The sequence below is a fragment of the Carya illinoinensis genome, chromosome 6 (genome assembly GCF_018687715.1).
Source record: "Carya illinoinensis cultivar Pawnee chromosome 6, C.illinoinensisPawnee_v1, whole genome shotgun sequence".
In the NCBI taxonomy this organism is placed as follows: domain Eukaryota; kingdom Viridiplantae; phylum Streptophyta; class Magnoliopsida; order Fagales; family Juglandaceae; genus Carya; species Carya illinoinensis.
In genome coordinates, this window is record NC_056757.1 from 35,668,706 (window position 1) to 35,689,658 (window position 20,953).

General features: G+C 36.5%; 2 protein-coding genes and 1 pseudogene across 3 annotated transcripts; 1 reads left to right on the top strand and 2 right to left on the bottom strand.

Annotated features, from left to right (window-relative positions):
* Positions 1-1,037: 1,037 nt before the first annotated feature.
* LOC122314309 lies at positions 1,038-8,953 on the bottom strand (annotated as a pseudogene).
* A 544-nt stretch (positions 8,954-9,497) lies between these two features.
* On the bottom strand, positions 9,498-14,241 carry LOC122314511 (oligopeptide transporter 4-like). Its single transcript, XM_043130153.1, has 6 exons — positions 13,613-14,241; positions 12,486-12,583; positions 11,149-11,715; positions 10,657-10,909; positions 10,344-10,526; positions 9,498-10,233 (listed from the first exon to the last, which is right to left on the bottom strand). The coding sequence occupies exons 1-6, from the start codon at positions 14,153-14,155 to the stop codon at positions 9,619-9,621; spliced, it is 2,259 nt and encodes a 752-aa protein (XP_042986087.1). The 5' UTR covers positions 14,156-14,241; the 3' UTR covers positions 9,498-9,618.
* A 1,564-nt stretch (positions 14,242-15,805) lies between these two features.
* Positions 15,806-20,596, top strand: LOC122312363 (zinc transport protein ZntB-like). Of its 2 annotated transcripts, none has more exons than XM_043126941.1 (5): positions 15,806-17,437; positions 18,853-18,932; positions 19,456-19,720; positions 19,828-20,143; positions 20,240-20,596. In XM_043126941.1, the coding sequence occupies exons 1-4, from the start codon at positions 16,684-16,686 to the stop codon at positions 20,094-20,096; spliced, it is 1,368 nt and encodes a 455-aa protein (XP_042982875.1). In that variant the 5' UTR covers positions 15,806-16,683; the 3' UTR covers positions 20,097-20,143; positions 20,240-20,596. The 2 variants fall into 2 exon arrangements, with proteins under 2 accessions (XP_042982875.1, XP_042982874.1); XM_043126940.1 differs by having other exon boundaries at positions 15,809-17,437; positions 19,828-20,125.
* Positions 20,597-20,953: the final 357 nt, after the last annotated feature.

Sequence of the window (20,953 nt, forward strand, 5' to 3'; positions counted from 1 at the left end):
TTTCAACATATGGATAAGACAAATAGCATCATGTGTATTTATCGTAATTAACTTATAAAATAGATAATTCTGTGGCACCTGCAAGCTGCTAGTGTAACATATATGACTACTGGCATGGGACGAGGGCCAAAAAAAAATAAGAGAAATGAAAAATAATAGTATTTTGTGAAAACTTGGGAACTATATGATCATTTGCATGTGAAGTGAAAGAAGGCACGCGTCTTTGGTACCCTGAAATATTCTCTTGGCCGGAGTAACCACATGGCTTATTTTAGCAGACATCCGATCCCTAACCTTAGTTAAGTGTGTTTAATTATGTAACAAGGCAAGGCTGGAACCCTAGAGAGGAGATGTGCGCGGTCGACGGGAAGGGCTTGGGGAAAAGGATGAAATCGAACCCTAGGAGCACGTGTGTGAAGTGAAGTATTTGAAGTGTTGAAGTGAAGTCATGAAGTGCTGTGTGTGAACTGAAGGGTTGGACGGAAGTGGGAGTTAGGAGCTCGATGGGCTGGGTTCTCTCACGGGTTGGGTTAATTGTAAGGTCTAGGCCCAAAGTCAGTAGTTGAGTAATTAGTTGAGTCAGTGGGCCCTATGGTCCTTTAGACATTTAGAGTAGGCTTGTGCTTGTTTCCCGCGGTTTAATAGTCCAGTAGTTTAATTGAGTCCAGCAGTAGGCCCATGGCCTCTTTCAATTCCTGCGTGTATGTAGCGCAAGAGGAACATCTGGAAAGCATCTTAATGAAAACCTGAATTCCTCTTTTTCTCTATTCTCTCTCTCTCTCTCCTTTCTCTATCTGAGGTGCTCCTTCGAGAGCTTATTTTCTGTGCGAACCCAAAACAGGTGTGTTACAAATTAGCGCAGAAAGATCAATTCCTTGGTCATCTAGAGTTTCTGAAAAGGCCCAGTGGGCTGGTTAACGTACGTACAATTTGAAGTATTAAAGCATTATATAGTTAATCCTCACCATTTGTTTAGTACTACATGCATTACTTTCGAATCCTGATTCATATAAATATATATATATACACACACAAAGTTAGTTTAGTGGACAACCATAGACCCCTATGCCCTTGGCTGTTGGACATGTTGCTAATGGACAATGTTCGCCATCGGTACCCCACCAGGTAAAACCTTTCCCCTCCATGCCCACTGTAAAGTAGAGTAGCACTCCCATGAAAGCCACCCCAGCATCCATTGCTGCTGAAAGAATGTAATTGTACCTATCCCACCACTCCTTTCTGTAACGGAAGATGAAAAGGTTGAAAATTGTTCCTACAATAATCCATGCATTGTAGTTCACTGAAGTTGCTGGTGGCATCATCCCAGTTGCTCCCAGAAGGACTGGAAGATTAATAAGGGGAATCCACTTTTGCTCAGGAAATGCTTTATGTAATATCCAAACAATAAATGGTCCTATTGCACCTCCAAGGAAGAACCAATTCATCATCCCAAAATTTTCGAGAGTCCCAAAGATCCGTTTTGGTCCAACCAGACCCCAAATAACGGATGCGTCAAAGAAGACTCGATCCGAAGGGCATGTCCAGGGGCTGTAAGAGGGAAGGAGATCATCCCGGCATATGTTCTCAATTGAGTACAGCAACCACCATGCCACTACAAGGTTGATGGTTCCAGCCAAGATTGTTCCAATGAACTAGAAAAATACATGCACACCAACACGACAATGGAGCAAAATTGTCCAAAATGATTTTTAGAATATGAGCAAAAATAGCATATAGATACTCATGGAGAGCTAAAAAAATCGTCTGAATTGTCATTCTAATACAGTGAAGCTAGATGAAATCCCATCCCATAATCATCTAGTACACCCATGCTTAGTAGTTGAATGGGACGACTTGGAGGTTGAAAGAAGGATATTGACATAAAAAATGTAACACTCAAGTCTAGTGCCAAGCTGTTTTAATTTTTTTTTTATTTTAATTTATATATACGATAAACCCATTTGAATTTTTAAATATATATATATATATTTTTTCAGATAGACTACAGGGCTAAAATATCTTTTTTGGTAAATTAAGATTTCCTTCGGTTTTGTTATTTAAGTTAAAAATCTTTTATGGGCCGAGATAACTTTTTTTTCCTGAACAAGTTGAATTTTTTTATTTGAGTTTGAGTCGAGGTCCAAAATTTATGAATTAGCCCATTTATTTATTTGTTTATTATTATTATTATTTTAAATTTCATCACTTTATTATCACATATTGCACAAGTTCATGTACAACCCCTATAGACCCCACTTCACGCACGACTTCACGTCCGTTTATACTGCATGCATGTTTCTCTCCTCTCCTCCTCTAGGGTTTTATTTTCCATTCACCTATAAATATTCATACATTCCTCCCTTGCATTTTAGAAACTGCCCACTGCTGCCAGCCTCTACCAAAATCCTTCCTAACTGCACCACTGCAAGACATTGCCTCCAAACCTTGGTGCGTAAACACACTCAACCTCCATCACGCAACACATTTTAAACCTCCGCCCAGACCACCCAACGCTGCTGTGTTTGTCCACCGCACGAAATACCTGCCCAGACCATACCACCGTCACCCAACTACCGTAAAACCACCACGGGTTGCACCGCCATACCCCACACGTAGAGTTTTTGTCCCCTGTTTAAGGCAATAAGAAACAGAGCACCAACTTCTCTTTATGAGCTGCTACAAACTGCCTTTACCAAGAGCTAACCCAGTCGAAAATCCCACAGAAAACATTGCCATAAGCCGCCTGCCACCCTCCCTTCGAATTCCGGCACAATCGCACGCCTCCTCACTGCCTCTCGGTGAGTATCTCGTACGGCCTCTCTCTCTCTCTCTCTCTCTCTCTCTCTCTCTCTCTCTCTCTCTCTCTCTCTCTCTCTCTCTCTCTCTCTCTCTCTCTCTCTCTCTCTCTCTCTCTCTCTCTCTCTCTCTCTCCCCTCACATTTTCGCTCACTTCCAAAGTGCACTCTCGCCGTGCCTAGTCATTGGCCGCCGACGTCCACCCAGCGCCACTCTAAGTCATTGTCGTGAGTCATCCTCTGGTGAGATTTGTTTTTCCTTCCAGCATAAGGTTTCTTTTGCATTTACGTAAAGTGTTGGGAAGCTAGTGTTGTACTATTACATTTTTACCCTCAGAGTTATAAGTCAAGGATGAGGGTTTGGCATGGTTTGAGATGGGTTTATTTTACGGTAAACCCCAGTTAGTCAGTTGGATTGGGATAATATTGTCTTTATATTTTTTATGATATTATGGTGATAGAAATTAGTTGAGTGGGGGCGGAGAATAGTTTTAGAATTTAATGGATTAGTAGGTGAAAATAAGTGAAAGTCGACGTATTTGAGGATTTATGATATTTCAAGTGTTGAGGAATTAAACTTAGTATTTCAAGTTTAAAATTTGATATATGTGTTCGATTGGAAATTTATGAGAGTACGTGACTATTTTATAGGTAACGATTGATGTTCTTTTGGTACAATTCTGGAGAAATTCTGAAACGCTAAGAAGTTCAGGTAAGCGGGATTCCTATGCTAGACTTTGCATAAAAGGAAAATGAAACAAGGTTGGCTTTTAAAATATGCATCTTTTGGTTTTTGAAAAAAAAAATTGAAAATAGCCTCAATTATGTGTTTTGCATATGCATAAAATCTGTATAAGAGAAAGTATTTTTTTGTCATGACTAGTGTAGATATGAACCAATTTTGTGCATGCTATTTTCTTAACTATGCAAAAAGAGCGAATATGAAATTTATGAAAATTTACGTATGTGATGTGAAAATGTTTAAATCTATTTTTGAATATGTGAAATAATCTGAATTTATTTCAGTACTCTGTTTTGATATGATGTAGTATCTCAAAAACTTTTGGCATGACTTTCTAATTCTATTCTGACTCTGATTCTGGTTCTGATATGGTGATTCTGATTCTGTTTTTGCTCGGATATCTGGCCCCTGTCACGGGATACAATAGTGACCTCTGGCCCTGTCACGGGATATAATAGTGGTCTCTGACCCTGTCACGGGATCCAATAGTGACTTCTGGCCCTGTTACGGAATACAATAGTGACCTCTGGCATTGTCACGAGATACAATAGTGACCTCTGACCCTACCACGGGATATAATAGTAGTCTTTGTTTTGAGTGCAATCGCTTTGGTAACATGGTGATTTATGTTTTGTTTGACTTTCTGCAGAATGCACAACCCTACCACGGGAGTTAAACATGATCTCTATTCTGATATGATATGATAAGATGAAGATATTCAGTCATGTTGGGCCAAAATGGTCTTTGAATATCAAAAGTTAGTTTTTGAATATGAACAGTTTGAAGTGTCGGTCTATTTTTTTGATAATAAGCATTATAGAGATTTGCATATTGAAACTGAAATGTTTTGTTTATGCATTATGAACTCTATGAAAATGCTCATGTTTACATACTAGCATATATTTTTTGTTTACTAAATTATTGATAACTCATCCCTTATCTCCACAATATTTTTCAAATGAAACAAATGCTTAGACTGAGGATCGAGAATAGGAAGCGGGTACAAGATTTGCTAAGTATAGGGAATAAGTGCTGAGATTATTGAAAGATTATTATTTTGTAAATTGATCTATTGTATTGATTAGATTTATTGGGATGTTGACATTTATATTAAGCCTTGAATTGTCGTATTTATGGTTATGGAGTCTTTGAAAGTGGATAAGGATATGTTTATAGAGTTTTTGAAATATTTTTTCATATTGTGGAAAAGGATTTAGACGACATGTAGTAACTCTCCGACTTCATCCAAGACCGGGACGTTACAAAAGACTTGACATTCTCAACTTCTATCAGTATTTCAACTTGTATGCTACTATATGTTATTGCCCATTAAGGTCAAATTAGTAAGATCTTTCCAAATTAACAAACGCTAGCAAAGTCTACTCTCTAAATAATGAAAGTCAATGTCAAGTGTATGGTTATTTCTTTTGACTTGTCGATAGCAGGAAGGAGAATTATACCTAAACCAAGAACATTGATCTTGAAGGAATCTTCATGTAGTATCCTAGCTTACAGTCACTGAGGAAGGAAACAGCCTGAGCCATGCTCATATATCCATAGGTTTTGAAGCAAACATTAGCTATTGGTCTTCCTGTGTATATTAGACCCATTGCCTACTCTGTGATAATGTTTAGCCCTAGTGTTTGTACATAGAGCATCAAATTGTTGACAGTAAAATTAAAGTTTTTGTGTAAATATAAGGGATTGGAACATGTGCTTATATTAATGCTTGAAATAGAGAAGATTATGCTAAAACAAGCTTAAATAATAGACTCTGGTAATGTGATACTCATTCATCTAAGTGGAGTTGTCCTAACATTAATATATAATTAATTTGTCGTTGTTTGACCTTATTCAGAATTGTAGAAATATCATTAAACAGAGTGGTTTTCTTTGAGTTTTATGTAACATGAAAAAGTAAATTATATAGCCTAGTATAACACGGCTTGCATGACCACAGCCAACTAGTTAGGCCATCTTGCTGCAAGATAGAAGAAGTATTATCTCAATAACCTGGTTTTTTGTGGTAGTTATGATGCTGATTGGAAGAGTGAAAATAAAGGTAATTGTTGTGGCAAAGAGAAGTCCCCACCATGGCATTTGAACCTGATCATTTAGAAATATGCAGAGTGCTAAGGAAACTGCGAGTGTCACACCAAGCAATATGTAGAACCACTCGGAAGGTATGTCCTCATATCTCCTCATCAATTTGGTATGGATATCCTCCTTGCCCTTATAAGAACCATTATATTGCTCATAAATTTTCCTACCCACATTGTTGTGCATGAAATGAGACCTTTCTAACATAACTAGAAAAAATCCTGACTTTACAAATATATTAATACATGAAGGACACTGTTGAGCTATCTACTGCTTCCACTAAGTCGAGCAGAGCAACCACAACAACTAAGCTATCCACTGCGTCTACTAAGTCTAGCAAAGCACCCACGTCAACAGCAGAGAGCACACCATCAGCTTCCAACAAAGCAACCACGCCTAGTGCCTCATTGGATGACTCTCCAAAAGATTGCTCTGGAATCACCTAGAATAGGTTTTGGTGCCTACCTTCTGGGTATGGTAGATGTAGTATGTACTATTTTGTATTCTGGCCGACACGTTGTAACCAACTCTGAACAAAATAATGAGCTCTCTGTAATGCACGGCAAGTGCTTGATTATATTCCTAGGAGAAAATTATTAGGCTATTTTTCTCTATAAATTCACCACTGTACACAACAATATTATTATGAAAGAATATATAGTTTTCCTTTTCTTCTTTGTGTGTTCTATTCTCTACAGACACCAAGGAAACATAAACATGAACTTTTTTACAAGCTGTAGAATCAACTAAGAATATATATATATATACACACACCTGCCATTGAAAAAAGCCACATGTGTGAGGGTGGATGCAACTGCAGCAAATCAAAGCCATAAGTGAGAGCAAAAAAATGCTCAAATGAATCCGCCCTTGCTCCTCATACTTACCTAAATCTAGCTCAAACTTGTTATTGACCATATCTGATATATTGTATATTTGGCCTTGGGCTGTGAACAAATGTGACGAGAAAATAGGAAATCTACTTGCATTGTACATGTCAAATACCCAGTATGCTATAGGTGTGGCAATGTAGATGATCAATACATAGCCTGCAAACACGTTGGCGATGGAAAAGAAAGGGCTGGCGAGGGGACTAAGCAAGTAAGATGCCACCATGGACCAATCAAGTGTGAGGGCTCCGAGTCCGAGGCCTTTCATGCCTGAACCTAGCTGTTGGGCTGTGACAGAGTTGGGGAATACCCAGCACACCCATGATATGCTTGTGAGTGTTGAAAAGAGGTACTCTGGGACCAGGTACCATGCGAAACTGCAAATCAATGCAATCAGAAAGAACTTTCCCCGTGAAATTTGCTGGTTGTAGTGTTCATGCAAAGTCCTGCAAATGGGTAAGTATTGCAAATTATATACATAGGTGAAAGTTTATGATGTCAGTTTTATTGAGTCCTTAATATGCACTTCAGATGCATCTAGAGCTTTTCATGACACTACCTTACTTTGACATGCATGCTTAGTTGCTAAGGTTTCAAAAATCTTGGAATGCTATGAAGGAAGAAAATATATAATAAAATCTAAATTTTTACGTACTGGAAAAGTGCAACTTGAACAAGAGTCTCGGGCCACCACAAATCTGCAGGCTCGACCACGTACTTCCTTAATAGCCCAGCCCAACCATATCCCAATACCTGCACAATGCACACAACTCAACCGTACTCCCAAGTTACTATTAATCTCCCTTAATTTTTTTTTTCTTTGAAAATAAAAAGAACATTGATGTAATTGGCTAGCGGAATCAAATATCTAACTTTGGTTAATGCATGCAGACTTTTTATAAGAAAGATGGTTCCATTAAAAAATAAAAGGGCTTTTATTATACTTTTCATAGGGTGGTTTATTTTTTTTTTTAATTAAAAAAACCTATGCATGACTTATCTATTTGCAGCTTGAACAAATCATTACTCTCTAACTTAACGTTCAAATTTTTTTGTTATACGTAATGTTTCTGTGTATCATGATTTGAATTATTTATAATTGTAGTTAAATACTAGTTTAATTTAAGAACTAATTGTAGTTTATTTTAATTTTCAAAAGCATTCATAACATTTGCATCTCTCTTAAAATAAATTAATAAATAATAGTTGCAATTGTGTAAGCGTCACATAATCATTTTGAAAAAATATATATATATGGAATCTACATGAAAAAAATAATAATTTTTTTAATAATAGATCCACTCTTTTTCTTAACAACTACACAATTCTTACGCATTCCATAACTTAATGAAGCATTAGCATTAGGAAACTCATAATAACTCTCACATGTGTTGTGGTAATAAGAAGTCAATTAGCAACAAATGAGATATTGCGACCATAAAATGCTTTGATTATAGTGACAATACCAACGGCATATGCAGTCCCAGACCCAAATGCAGTCCCAGCATTGGCGAAGATGGAAATGAGGACGTGCTCCTTCATATTGAATGGACTAGGGTTGACTGAGAATGTTTGGGATCCAAGCCCGAGAATTTGGAACTTGGTCTTCGGGAGGACGATAGCCATGAAGCGACCAATGGGGAGGGTGGCCACTTGGACGGTTATTTGAGTTATGATAAGGGGCTCAGTACGGTAGGCGAAGAATTGGTTGAGGAAGGAGAGAAGGGCACATGAAAGTAAGCCCAAGAACCACATCCGGAAAGTCCATACGGGAAGGGTATGATCGTCAGTGTTGGCCATGGTTTGCCGGACTTCTTCGATGGGAGGCAGCTCATCCTTGTCCACATTGCCAACGGGGACATCAAAGAGTTGGTTCTTTTCTGGGTCTTTGAATTTTGTGGTGATGATGGCTATTGTGTTTGGGGTTGGTGTTTGTATTTCCTGCCGTGTATCCATAGAGTGATACAAAAGTAAAGCAGAGGTGAAAGTTGGGTGTTGGTGAACTTGAAAGATGAGAGTTCGATTAGATTTGACTTATTAATATATAACAAGGTACGATCTTAGTAAGTTGGTTTACTTTGAGGATTTTCCAAAGTGGTTTTTTGGAAAGTTGTGTAGTTTAAAAATGCACATATCCAGATTTTATCAAGTGTGCCGAAGTATTGTAAAAAACAAACATACAAGTGATGACCTCAAAGTTGCCAAGTGGGTTTCTCTTTCAAATGAGTAATGCAATGACTATGGGCTCACTTTCTCTCCCTCTCTTCTCCTATGTTTAAATAAGGATGTTTGATTCATGTGCTTCTTTTGTTCTTTCTATTTGTCGTTTGCTTTAACAACTAAAAAACATTGATGACCACATTGTTCAATCATTTTAATGCATGATCAAGTCCAATTAGTCTGATTAAATTAAACCTACCGAATAATCTGACTTGATGTCTATGGTTTAGTTATATATATTTAGGAATCCTAGACAATCCTACGTATATATATACCTTGGTAATATGAAAAAACATCTACCAATTAAAGTCCATAGATTGAGATCATGATATTGAATGTCATACATGTACATTTTGCCCTCTGAGACATCTTTGTGACCTTTCAGTGAATTGCTCCAAGTAGTTGTAATTAAGATATTAATTTGTGCCGAAAGAAAGATATGATCTTCAGAACCAAAATGTGTTCCTAGCCTTGAATATAATTTAGATTTGTGAAATGTAACATCTCAATCAGATCCACAGGTTAAGTTGTATCCTTCAATGTTTTCCACAAAAGGTTGTTTTCTCCACTAGTATGGCTGAAATAAATGTCTTTTGTATGTTCACATTGAATATATCTAAGCACAACTCTCATGAGCACTCAAGGGGAAAAAATCTCTCAGCGGCAATTGGCATCGTAAGAAGTCTGCTATATTCTCCCAAGAGGCTTTCCTCTCACGCTCTCCGTAAACGAAAAATATTGACAACATGATGAATAACAAAAGTTTCCTCCAGTAAGATACTGCAAATTTAAGTTGAGAGTAATGTTGGTTGGAATGCATTTTCAAGTTAAATTACATGAGTTGTTTCTCTAAAAGTTAAATACAAAGGCATTACTGAACTGGACAATTATCAACCACTATGCCTTTTGCTGTTGGACAATATGCCAAATCACAGTGTTCACCACCTGTACCCCACCAAGTCACACCTTTTCCGTTCATGCCCAATGAAAAGTATAGCAGCACTGCCATAAAAGCAACCCCAGCATCCATTGCTCCTGAAAGAACGTAATTGTACCTCTGCCACCACTGCTTTCGATACTTGAACACAAAATAATTGAAAATTGTTCCGACCAAAACCCACGAATTGTAGTTCAAGGGTGTTGCTGGTGGCATATTTCCAGTTGCCCCCAGGAGGACTGGAAGGTTAATCAATGGGATCCAAGCTTGCTTGGGGAATGCCTTGTGCAATAGCCAAATGATAACTGGCCCAATCAAACCTCCGAGGAAAAACCAGTTCATGGCCTCGTAGCTTCCTAGAGCTCCAAAGATTCGTCTCGGCCCCACCAAGCCCCATATCACAGATGCATCGAAGAAAACTCGGTCGTTAGGGCATGTCCAGGGACTATTGTCAGGAAGGAGTTGCGGCTCACATATATGATGAATGGAGTGTAGCAGCCACCATGCCACTCCCATGTTGATTGTTCCGGCAACAATTGTTCCTACAAACTAGGTATACATATAAAACCGATCAATGTCTTTGGCATAGATTCATTTCAACAGTTGTTACATATGATGATGTAAGAAGTAAGGAAGTATGAAGTATGAAGTATCTGTACCTGAACTAAGAACATTGATCTGGGTGGAATCTTCATGTAATGTCCTAGCTTGAAATCACTGAGGAAGGACACTGCCTGAGCCATGCTCATGTAGCCATAGACTTTGAAGCATACATTAGCAATTGGTCTTTCTGGATATATCAGACCCATTATGTACTCTGTTATTATGTTTAACCCTGGTGTCTGTGTATATAGAGCATCACAAAAGCAGTAAAAAAGTAATAGAAGTTTGACATAGAATATTGGGACGTGCAAATGTTTACTTGCTAAACTGATAAAGTAAAGGGAAACTAGCAAACTTTCTCACAATCACCTGGTTTGTTGTGGCGGTTATGACACTGATTGGAAGGGTGAAAGTAAAGGCTATGGCACTGGCAAAGAAGAGTGCCCACCATGGCATTTGGACTTGATCATTCAAAACGATGCAAATTATAAGGGAAACTGCAAATGTCACAGCAAGCAACAAGTAAAACCACCAGGAAGGTATGTCCTTGTATCTTCTCATCAACCTTGTATGAATATCGTCCTTGCCCATGTACGAAGCTCGGAATCGCTCATAAATTTCTCTGTCGATTAGATTGTCTTATCAAAATGACAATATTTTAATCATAAACTTCAAAATAGTATGTAGTCTGTTACAATTAAAGCAAAACAAATAGAAAACATAACCAGTAGTTTGCATTTTCCCCTTATTTTAAGCACATAAAAAGAATTCAAAGCATTGAAAGATTCTACTAGCTTTAATAAATTGTAAAATTCATTATCCAATTCTTATAATATTCATATAGGAATATTCTATGGTTACCTTCCATTGAAAAAGGCCACATGCGTAAGGGTGGCAGCAACAGTGGCAAAGCCAAAGCCATAAGTGAGAGCAAAAAACATGCTCATGTGAACTGGCCCTTGCTCCTCGTACTTTGTTAGATCTAATTGAAACTTGTCATTGACAATGATTGTGGTGTTGTATGCTTGTCCTTGGGATGTAAACAAATCAGAAGAGAAAATGGGAAATTTATTAGCACCGTACATGTTAAACCCCCAGTATGCTATGGGGATTGCAATGTAGACAATCAAAACATAGCCTGCAAAGATGTTCATAATGGAGAAGAAGGGGCTGATGAGGGGGCTAAACAAGAAGGAGGCTACGGCAGCCCAGTCGAGTGTAAATGCTCCGAGTCCAAGGCCTTGCATGCCTGAGCCAATTTGCTGGACAGTGATTGAGTTGGAGAATGCCCAGCACACCCATGAGATGTTTGTGACTGTTGAGAAGAGGTAGCCTGGCACCGTTGCCCATGCAAAACTACATATTAATGCAATTAGGAAGAACTTCCCCCGCGTGATTGTGCGCTTCTCTTCTTTCTCGTGCATAGCCCTGAAAATCTCAGTATTGATCGTGTATTAGACATGTAAAGGCTCTCGATTGGATTGGTTTAATGTTTAGGACTATATGTTAATGGTCTTTTGTTATGTTATTATAGAAAAATACCATTTTACATGCATTCATTCTACTTTCAAGTCAACGTGGATAACACACCATTCATACTACTCACATTATATGATTTAGAGCTTATTTAGATTTAGAGAATGTCTTATCTCATCATTATAACTTTTTCAAATCTCAATTCAACTTTTTTAAATATCAAAATTATAATAATATCAAAATAATAATATTCTAACAATACTTTATTCAACTTTTGACTTTCGTCTAAAACTATTTCATTTCATCTCTGAATCTAAATAAGCCCTAATTTTCCATATTTAAATTTTAAAATTTTTCATACAAATCAAATCATACCATATTAGCAGTAGTGTAGAAGATATCTTCACAATAGCTTCAAAATAAAATTTTTCTTTTCAAAATTATATTACTTTATTATGAAGTGATTTTAATGATTGAAGAACTATCTATCATATTACTTATCTATCAATTATTTGTTGAGATAGTGAAATGATGATGGTAAAAAGATAATGAATATTATATCTAAAAGAGAAGTACTTGATCAACAATGAGATTTAATGAAAATTAACTTAATTTGATATATTCCGTTAAATCGTAAAATTTTTATTAATACCATTATAAAATAGATTTTATACATCAAACCACTTCATTTTCCCGAACCCGAGAATGCAAAGGTTACGTACCGGAAAATTGAGACCTGAACCAGAGTAGAAGGCCACCACATTTGGGCCGGCTCCACCACGTACTTCCTCAATAGCCCAGCCCAGCCATATCCTAGTACCTGCAAACCCAACCAAACCCAATGAATAATATTTACTAATTTTGTGCGTATTATTAACTATATAAGTAATTAAGCATGATAATGTCTTAAAACTTGCATGGGCAGTTCGTCATGACTACTGCCTCAATGGCACCTCCATTAACACGTAAGAAGCCGGCAAATGAAATTGTCCACTGAAATATCGCACATTTAAGCTATGTTTGGATAGCAGAGAGATCACTTCACTACAATTTAATATTTTATTATTATTTTTCATCTACTTTTATTATTTTTTATTACTATTTAATATTTTTTATTATTTTATTATAATTTTTTTAATTATTATTTACAGATTATCTGAGATCACCTTACTACTCAAATAATAGATTTTCTTCTTTTTGGTAGTTCCCATCCCAAAGTATCTTCCATCGGTTAACATTCTTATAATTACTTGCTGCTATAATATGAAATGTAGACTTCCCTTATTATAATATAAAATATATATATTCATTGGTTTTTTTATTATTATATTTTTCAGCCTTCTAATGTGAATATGTGATATTAAATAATTTATGGATATTAAAAAATTATTTCATTAAGAAATAATGAATGATAATTAATTCTCAAGATCCAAGATCACATTGGTGTTTTTCTTACTTTTAAAAATCATAAATGAAAGTAATTGCTCGCATTAAAATGAAATAAAAATGCTATTGATCTGAAATTTGTCGGGTTTTTTTTTTTTTATTATTAAATGAGACTAATCTATATCTTTTAAGTATCTCTTATATCAATTATTTAAATAAACACTATTAAAATGTTAATGTGATATATAAATATTGAAAGGATAAATATTTTAATCACAACCAGATTTTACACAAATAGACTTATAAAATGATGTAATTTGATTATATTATATGAAATGATATCAATTTGTTTTATAACATATATACTTGTAAGATATCATTGTGTCAAGCTTTGACAAGGCGTTGGCCTGGTAAAGATGATAATGCTCCAACTAATTAACCAACGGGCAATATATCACGTCACCTGAGTAGTGATGATAAGAAGCCAACCAGCCAAAAACGATATTTTCCGGCGATAGAAGGCTATGATGATATCAACGATGTGAACAGAATAAGCCGGACCATTTCCGAATGCTGTACCGGCATTGGCGAAGATGGAAATGAGTACGTGCTCTTTCATGTTAAACGGACCAGGGTTGAGAGAGAACAACCTAGAGCCAAACCCCGGTATTCTAAACTGGGTCGTTGGGAGTGTTGCCGCCATGAAACGGCCGATTGGTAGGGTGGACACCAAGACAGTGATTTGCGTTATGACGAGTGGCTCTTTCCGGTAGGCGAAGAACTGATTAAGGAAGGAGAGGAGACCGCATGAGAGAAGGCCCAAACTCCACATCCGAAACGTCCACACGGGCAGGGTTGGGTCGTCGGTGTTCGTCACGGTTAACTGGACTTCTTCCACAGGAGAGATCAGCTCATGATCTTCATCTACGGAATTATCTGCAATGGTTTCAGGCCGGTTCGAGAGTTTAGTGGTGGGACCCGGAGCTTGAATTTCTAGGGTGGCCATGGGAGAGGGAGAGCAGAGATCAGGAGGTGCAGAAGAAGTCTTGATTATATAGATCAAACGACAAATTACAACCCTTCAAAAACAAAAAACAAAAAAAACAAGACAAATTACAGAACAATGAATAATGGGCAGGATAGACTATTATTAATGGTCCACGAGACATTTAATTAGGTGTGGATGTTATTGTCGTATTGCTTGTATTGAGGTAGTGTTACCTTTTTTTCAATGATAGAAACGAAAAATGATATCTCATATACGGAGTGAATAATTAAGTTGGTGTAATTCTTTTAATAAATAAATAAATAACAATTAAATTCATACTAAAAATTTAATTTTTTAAAAAATTTACCCGATATTTATATATTTCATGATTATGTTTAACATTATTCAAACATAATGTCGATTGGAAAATGATTTATTATAAAAATATTAAAAGGCTTCAACTTTAGTAATCATACAAAAATTCTCAATATGCTCAAACAAATTAACAAATAAATTAATAGTCTCCATGGGAATAAAATTAGTCAAAACGTACGCGCCCATCTTGATGTCTACATGAGTTTGAAGAAAAATTGCGTCGGAGACTAATGGATATTTTTGCTTGAGTTGGTAAACGTCATCTTGATGCGTACATTCCTATAAATTATTGATATTTATTAATTTATTCCATTCTTTTTTTATTATTATTTCTATTTTCGAGAGCTTGAAAAATAACGGTAAAAGACAGATTAGCATTCTTGTCAAGTATTGACAATTATATATTAATTGTACAAATCAAGTCCCTTGTCAAGGGAATTTTTTTTTTTTTTTTTCCTATAAAAAAAAAAGTCCCTTGTCAAGCACAGCCGTGTACAGCTCATAGCAACTAAAACCAGAATATTCCATATGTAGCACCATTTCATACACACTATAATAGAAAATACAAAGCAGAAAAGAATATTTTTTCTCCTTCTCGTATTTTTTTTCAAAAAACAAAATGATAAGAAATGTAGAAGAAGGAAAATTTTCGTATTTTTTATTAACATCGTGTATTTACAGAACAATCACCCACTACAAAAAAAAACGGACTTTTGTAATCAAGTTATAGCAACGAAAAGACTATTAGTAACCAATTTTGATTGTTAATAATCTTGTCGTTGCTATAAATTGATCGCAAAAGTTCGTTTTTTTTGTAGTGACCGTACCACCTTTGTAAAAGTAAAATGATGTTTTTTTAATATTTGCAGTAAAAATATTCTTATTTTTTTGTATATTTTTATATATTTTATTAATGTGATTGGCTATATTATATTTTTTAATATAAAATAATTATATTAGTCAATTATATCAATAAAATTTATAAAAAATATATAAAAATAAATATATATAACGGAACTCTAGAAGTAATATTTGGTCGATATTAGTGTCTAACTTTAGTCGTTCAATCATCATCCTAGGCCGCCCAATCGAAGGGAAGCGAACCCACCTGTTTTTGAAACGCTGTCACAATTTGTTCGTTACTAACTGGCTAATGTGTCTTTAGCCCATTAGCAGTGGGCGAGGTTGATGGGCCTCATGGAGCATTCTTTTTAATAAATAAATAAATAGAGAGGCTGACAAACACCATCCATTGCAATATCTTCTCCTTAAAAAAATTACTTAATTGGTTCAGACATGGTTTTTTTTTTTTTTTTAAGCATTATCGGAATGGGAAGTATGGGAGGAAACTGCCTAAAAATAAGAGGTGGAACTTTCGTAGGAAACTGAGAACCATGCAACACGAAGTCTTCGTCTTTGTTTCGAAATATTATTCCCGACAAGTCCCATTTTCTCTCTATCCCGCTAGTCGCAAATAGATATTGTATAGCTCATAGACATTTATGACATTTGTTTGAAATTTTCAACCACCGCAGTGGTTGCCCAACGACCTTCAATAAGGCTGGAGAGGCATTTTTAGGAGTTTTGTTTATGTTTGTTCCAGGTACCTTGCCATTGGGTTTATTGATTCCGACGTGGGTTTTCTTGATTAGGGATAATTTTATCTTTTTTAGGCCATAGCATGCTCATTTGTGGCCTTTCAATGAGGTACAATATCTATTTCTGAGTAGTTTATCTCTGTTCCCTTCTCTTTCTTTTTTCGTTGTTAATGTATACTTTGAGGACTACGTGTTGTAATGGGGTTTCTGGAGGTTGGGCGGGATTTAAAAGAGTGAAGATTTGATCGGTCGGTTTCTCGGGGATTGATGGATGTTGAATTTAGAATCTGAGTGGTTTCAAAGTTGGGTATATTGGGCTTGTAGCAAATTTGGTTAATTATATTGATTGAGTTTCGTTCTGGATCCGAGCGTCGGGTCAATCGTGTCCTGAGGCGGTGAAGTCGATTTGATGTCATCATATTCGTGTATGTGACTGCTTTGGGTCTCGAGATAAATAATACGATGCTTTGAGGTTGAAATGTTGCAAAGTTTATTAAGGACTTTGTGGATCACGTTTAATATATATCGTTTTTGTGATTGGATTGATTATTAGAAGAAAAGCTGAATAAAATTATGGACCTAGCTCACGAAGAACCAACCGGTGATGGAGAGGCAGAGGAAATGGACAGGGAACTCTTGGGAAACACTCATCTCAGGGAGCCCCCTCTCTACTCGTCCCATTTTCAGGGTATGGTGAGGCAGAAAGCCTATATTTTTGATGGCCATGGGAACTTCTATAATAAGGAATGGGATCTAGCAGAGGGTAGAGACAATGAGTTTTGTTGGTACCATGTGGAACTTCCAAAAGTAAATGAAAAACTTTCACAATCTGCACAATACCTCATTGGGGTTCTTTGTCCTCCTCTGAAACTCCAAGACATTCTTTCGCTTGTCAGCAATGGACCCTTTTGTGGGCATGTGGATGGGGCTCTTGTCTTTAGAGTTAATTCACCCGGTCCTCCCTCCAGCGACTTTACATTTAGAATTGCTGCTAGAGTTACTGAGAATTCAGTGATTACGGTATCTTTAGGCCGTGTTCCTAGATTGGGCTTCTCAGAGATTGGTCAGTCTCTTCTTTCAGAGATTCCTAGAGTGGACAATCCTTATCTTGGGGGTGAACAGAAGGAAGGAGGTGGCATTGTTATAAAGGAGCATGTTCTCGAGTTCTTGTTGACAATGAATCACTCTGAGGAGGCTGATAATCCTGTGCCGAAATCCGTCTCAAATCTTGTTGTTCACATTCTTGACACACATGTGGATCACCTTCAAGATATTGTGACTAAACTCGAGATGGATCTGGATTCTGTGGAGCTCCAAATGGATAAAGGTAAAATATCCAAAATGATACCAATTTAAGTTGATAATTAAATATTCCTCATATACTGTTTCCCAACTATGAGTTTATTCATCAGTGAACTCGTGGAAGAAACTTCTTGGCTTTTACTTCCTTTGCTGGATATTATATTAATACAACAAATTCTTAGGATTCATGCATTACTTCTCATGATCCTGATGTTTGCTCTGTATTAGTCTCTCCTACCATTTTACCCCCTTCTATTCATAAGCAAAGCCAGAACCTAGTGAAAAAAAGGTGCAAATGGACATGCACACCACCGATGTGGAAACTCATAGACCTTGAGATATCATTAATAAAGGCTGCATGCTTGAAAATGAAAGAATGAAAGTGGATTAAAACATTACTTACATAATTTTTAATAAAATGTTACCTATAGTACTGAATCAAATTATCGATCTCCAGTATATAATATTTTAATGAAGTATCATTCCGTTGGGGGATTGTGTATCGTTCATTGGAAATCTTTTGCGTTTAATCTTCTTGAGCAGTATGGAGCCTTTGCTTTTGTTGTTCCCTTTTGCGTTTAATCTTCTAGAAAACAAAAAGAACTGCACCTGGATTCTTTGTGCTTCTTATAATTGGAAAAAAGGGACTAATGGCATGAAAACTAGACGTAACTAAGGATACAAGTACTGAATGGTAAAAGAAATGGTTTGGCGCTTCGTAGGTAAAACCGTTTGGAGCTTTGCAGGTCAATGACATAAATTTCACTTTGTCTTTCTGGGCCCATCATTGAAAGTTCTTACAACCTAAATGAGGATATTGGAAACGGTGGAGGATCTGCATTTTCATTGGAGGGTGTACTTTCCTCTATCCATTGACAAGACATGAAAAAGGATGAGTTTTCATGTCTTCAATAGCATCTGAAAATTTTGGAATAAAAAGAAAACTGTGTAAGATGACCACTTGAGTTTGTTTTGGTGTGAAATAGCCTAAATATGTGATTTAAAACTCTAAACTTGATAAGTTTCCACTCAAATTCCCATCGCATTTCTTAAGAAAAATGGCTGTGTAAATGACTGATGACTTTTGGACTGATATCTTCAAGAAAATGTTTAGTCGTCATATTTCTTTAATGTCATAAAGAATCACTCTTACAGTCTTATTACTATTTTTTTTTCTAGGCCATTATGCTATTATACACAAAATGGCTTATCATGTTCACAAGTTTTACCTTGCATGTGCTAATTGATCAATTTGTGGTCTATGTTGATACCATTGGGAAAGCTTGATAAGGCCAGTTACAGGGTTTTAATCTGAAAAGACATGCCATTTCATGCTCTGGTGAAAAAGAACCCAGAGATCAATCTCTTTCCAACTTCATGTTCTGTTGCATGGTTTGAAATATGGTTGAAATTAAGGCATGATTCTTCTGTTTCATTCAGGTGGTTTTGCTTTGAAGAAGCAAATGCTAGATGATAGAAGATTCCCTAATATGCATCTTAACTTGCAGCGCCTTTTGCAGGTACCATACCCATTTGGTTTCTTTAATGTCAGAAAACAGAAGGAGAGGGACTAGAGTTATTAGTAACCTTATCCCTTGTTACTTTGTTAGTTAGCCCATTCAGTTGTATCTGAGTCACGGTTCACAAATTCAAGTCTATGGTGAGAACCATGCCCTTAAACTAAAATATCAATGGAGTTTGATTCTCTATGAGGTCTTTAGCTCCTTCTCATGGAGCCAAGTTCACGAAATTAGAACACACCAGCTGTGTTTATGACCATAAGTGTTTGTGAGGCCAAGTAAGAATATCACCAATAAATATTTTGGACAGTATTGTTGTGGTCTTCCATTGGCTATAATAGTCAGTAGGATATTTTTTGAGTTTCAGTTTAATGCATAAGTTAAGAAAAGGTTGCAGGGTCTAGTCGTCTGGGCATTTGACTCTGACTCCTGTAACCTTAATTCAAATCTAATTACCCATAATATTCGAAACTGTTGATGAGACGTCGAGACCTTCACAGTTCTGAATTTTCATTGAACTCAGGTGATAGCACATGGGGAGCAAGTATTTCCACGAGTGAAAGAGAAGTGTTCTTCAAAAGGTTGGTTTGCTAGCGAAGACATTAACTCCCTTGAAGAGTTGATTGGACAGTTAAGGAGGTTAAAAGAAAATGTGGGATTTATTGCAAATCGTGTCACAGCAATCCAAGCTGGCCTTGATAGCTGGCAGGCCGAGCAAATAAACAGGAAACTATATTACCTTTCGTTCCTTTCAATAATATTTCTTCCTTTGTCCATCATCACTGGAGGTAAAAGTTTCTCTTTGTTGTAGCCTTTTCATTTAGAACTTTTCTCTGCAATTTTGTTTACTGATTTTGCTGAAGTGATTTGCAATTGACACCAATCACTTTAACAGTGTTTGGCATGAATGTGGGAGGAGTTCCATGGACAGGTCAAATGGACCCAAAGTCCAAATATGGTTTCCGTAATGTAATGTTACTCTGCATGGCAATGCTACTTCTGGTTTTGCTGTGCTTCTGTTTCCCTGTTCTTTATGCTCGTTTAGCTGCTTGGCAGCGGAGGAGGGCTATGAGGAGAGGCTGGTCTCTCAACAGGAAGTCATTCCTCAATAGAACATTAGGAAATGGAGGCGTTCAAGGAAGAGGAGGTTACCTTCGGATTTGAACCAAAGAGAAAATGTGTTTGCTATCTTGGTGTGTGTATATTTTTTGGTACTCCTCTTTTGCTTTCCAATTACCTTTTCTGTTTCAATGTTTACTTCTGTACTATGTCTAAGTTCCTTTTTTCTCCTTTTTTCTCATTTTCAGGAAGTCATCTCGGCAATGTGATCAATTGGTTTAGGCTGATTCCTAGATGTCCCATGAGAGGACAAGCATTATACACCAAAAATCGTTGTTCAATAACACCATTCACTCTGACCTGGAAGTAGGGATTTTTATTTGCCTCTCTCTCCTAATCTACTCTGGAGAGAAGGTGGAAGTTGCTAGTTGGAGGTCAACTATTTTCCTTCTTTCTGATTTTGTTTCTTTCATATGTGTCCCAGCTGTTAACTTGTACAGCATTTGTTTCATTTTTTCACTTCTCCCTTTTGAGAGTGTATTATGATATTCTATAAGTACTCTCTCACTCTCATTAATGATACATACTGCTTCCAATTCCAATCACTTTTGAATCACCCTTTAATATATAGAGTCCAATTGATCTTGGTATTAAGGCTGCTGAGTTGCCTTGCAACATTATCAGAGTTTAGTTTTTGCAGTTTTGGATACATCTTCTACTACTGTTCTTTCTTCATAACAGATCTTTCTTTTTCTTTTCCCTTTTTCGGTTTTGAGTTCAGTGCGAAAGAAAGGGAACGCGATTGGGAACTGTATGTACCATGAACCACACCTTTTTCAGCTCAGGAATTAAAATTCTCATTTCCAAGTAAATGAACCATATCAAGTTAAGATCAGAAGACCGCACCTATTAAATTGATTAATATATCATTCACTTTATATATAGGTTTTTTTAACATTTTA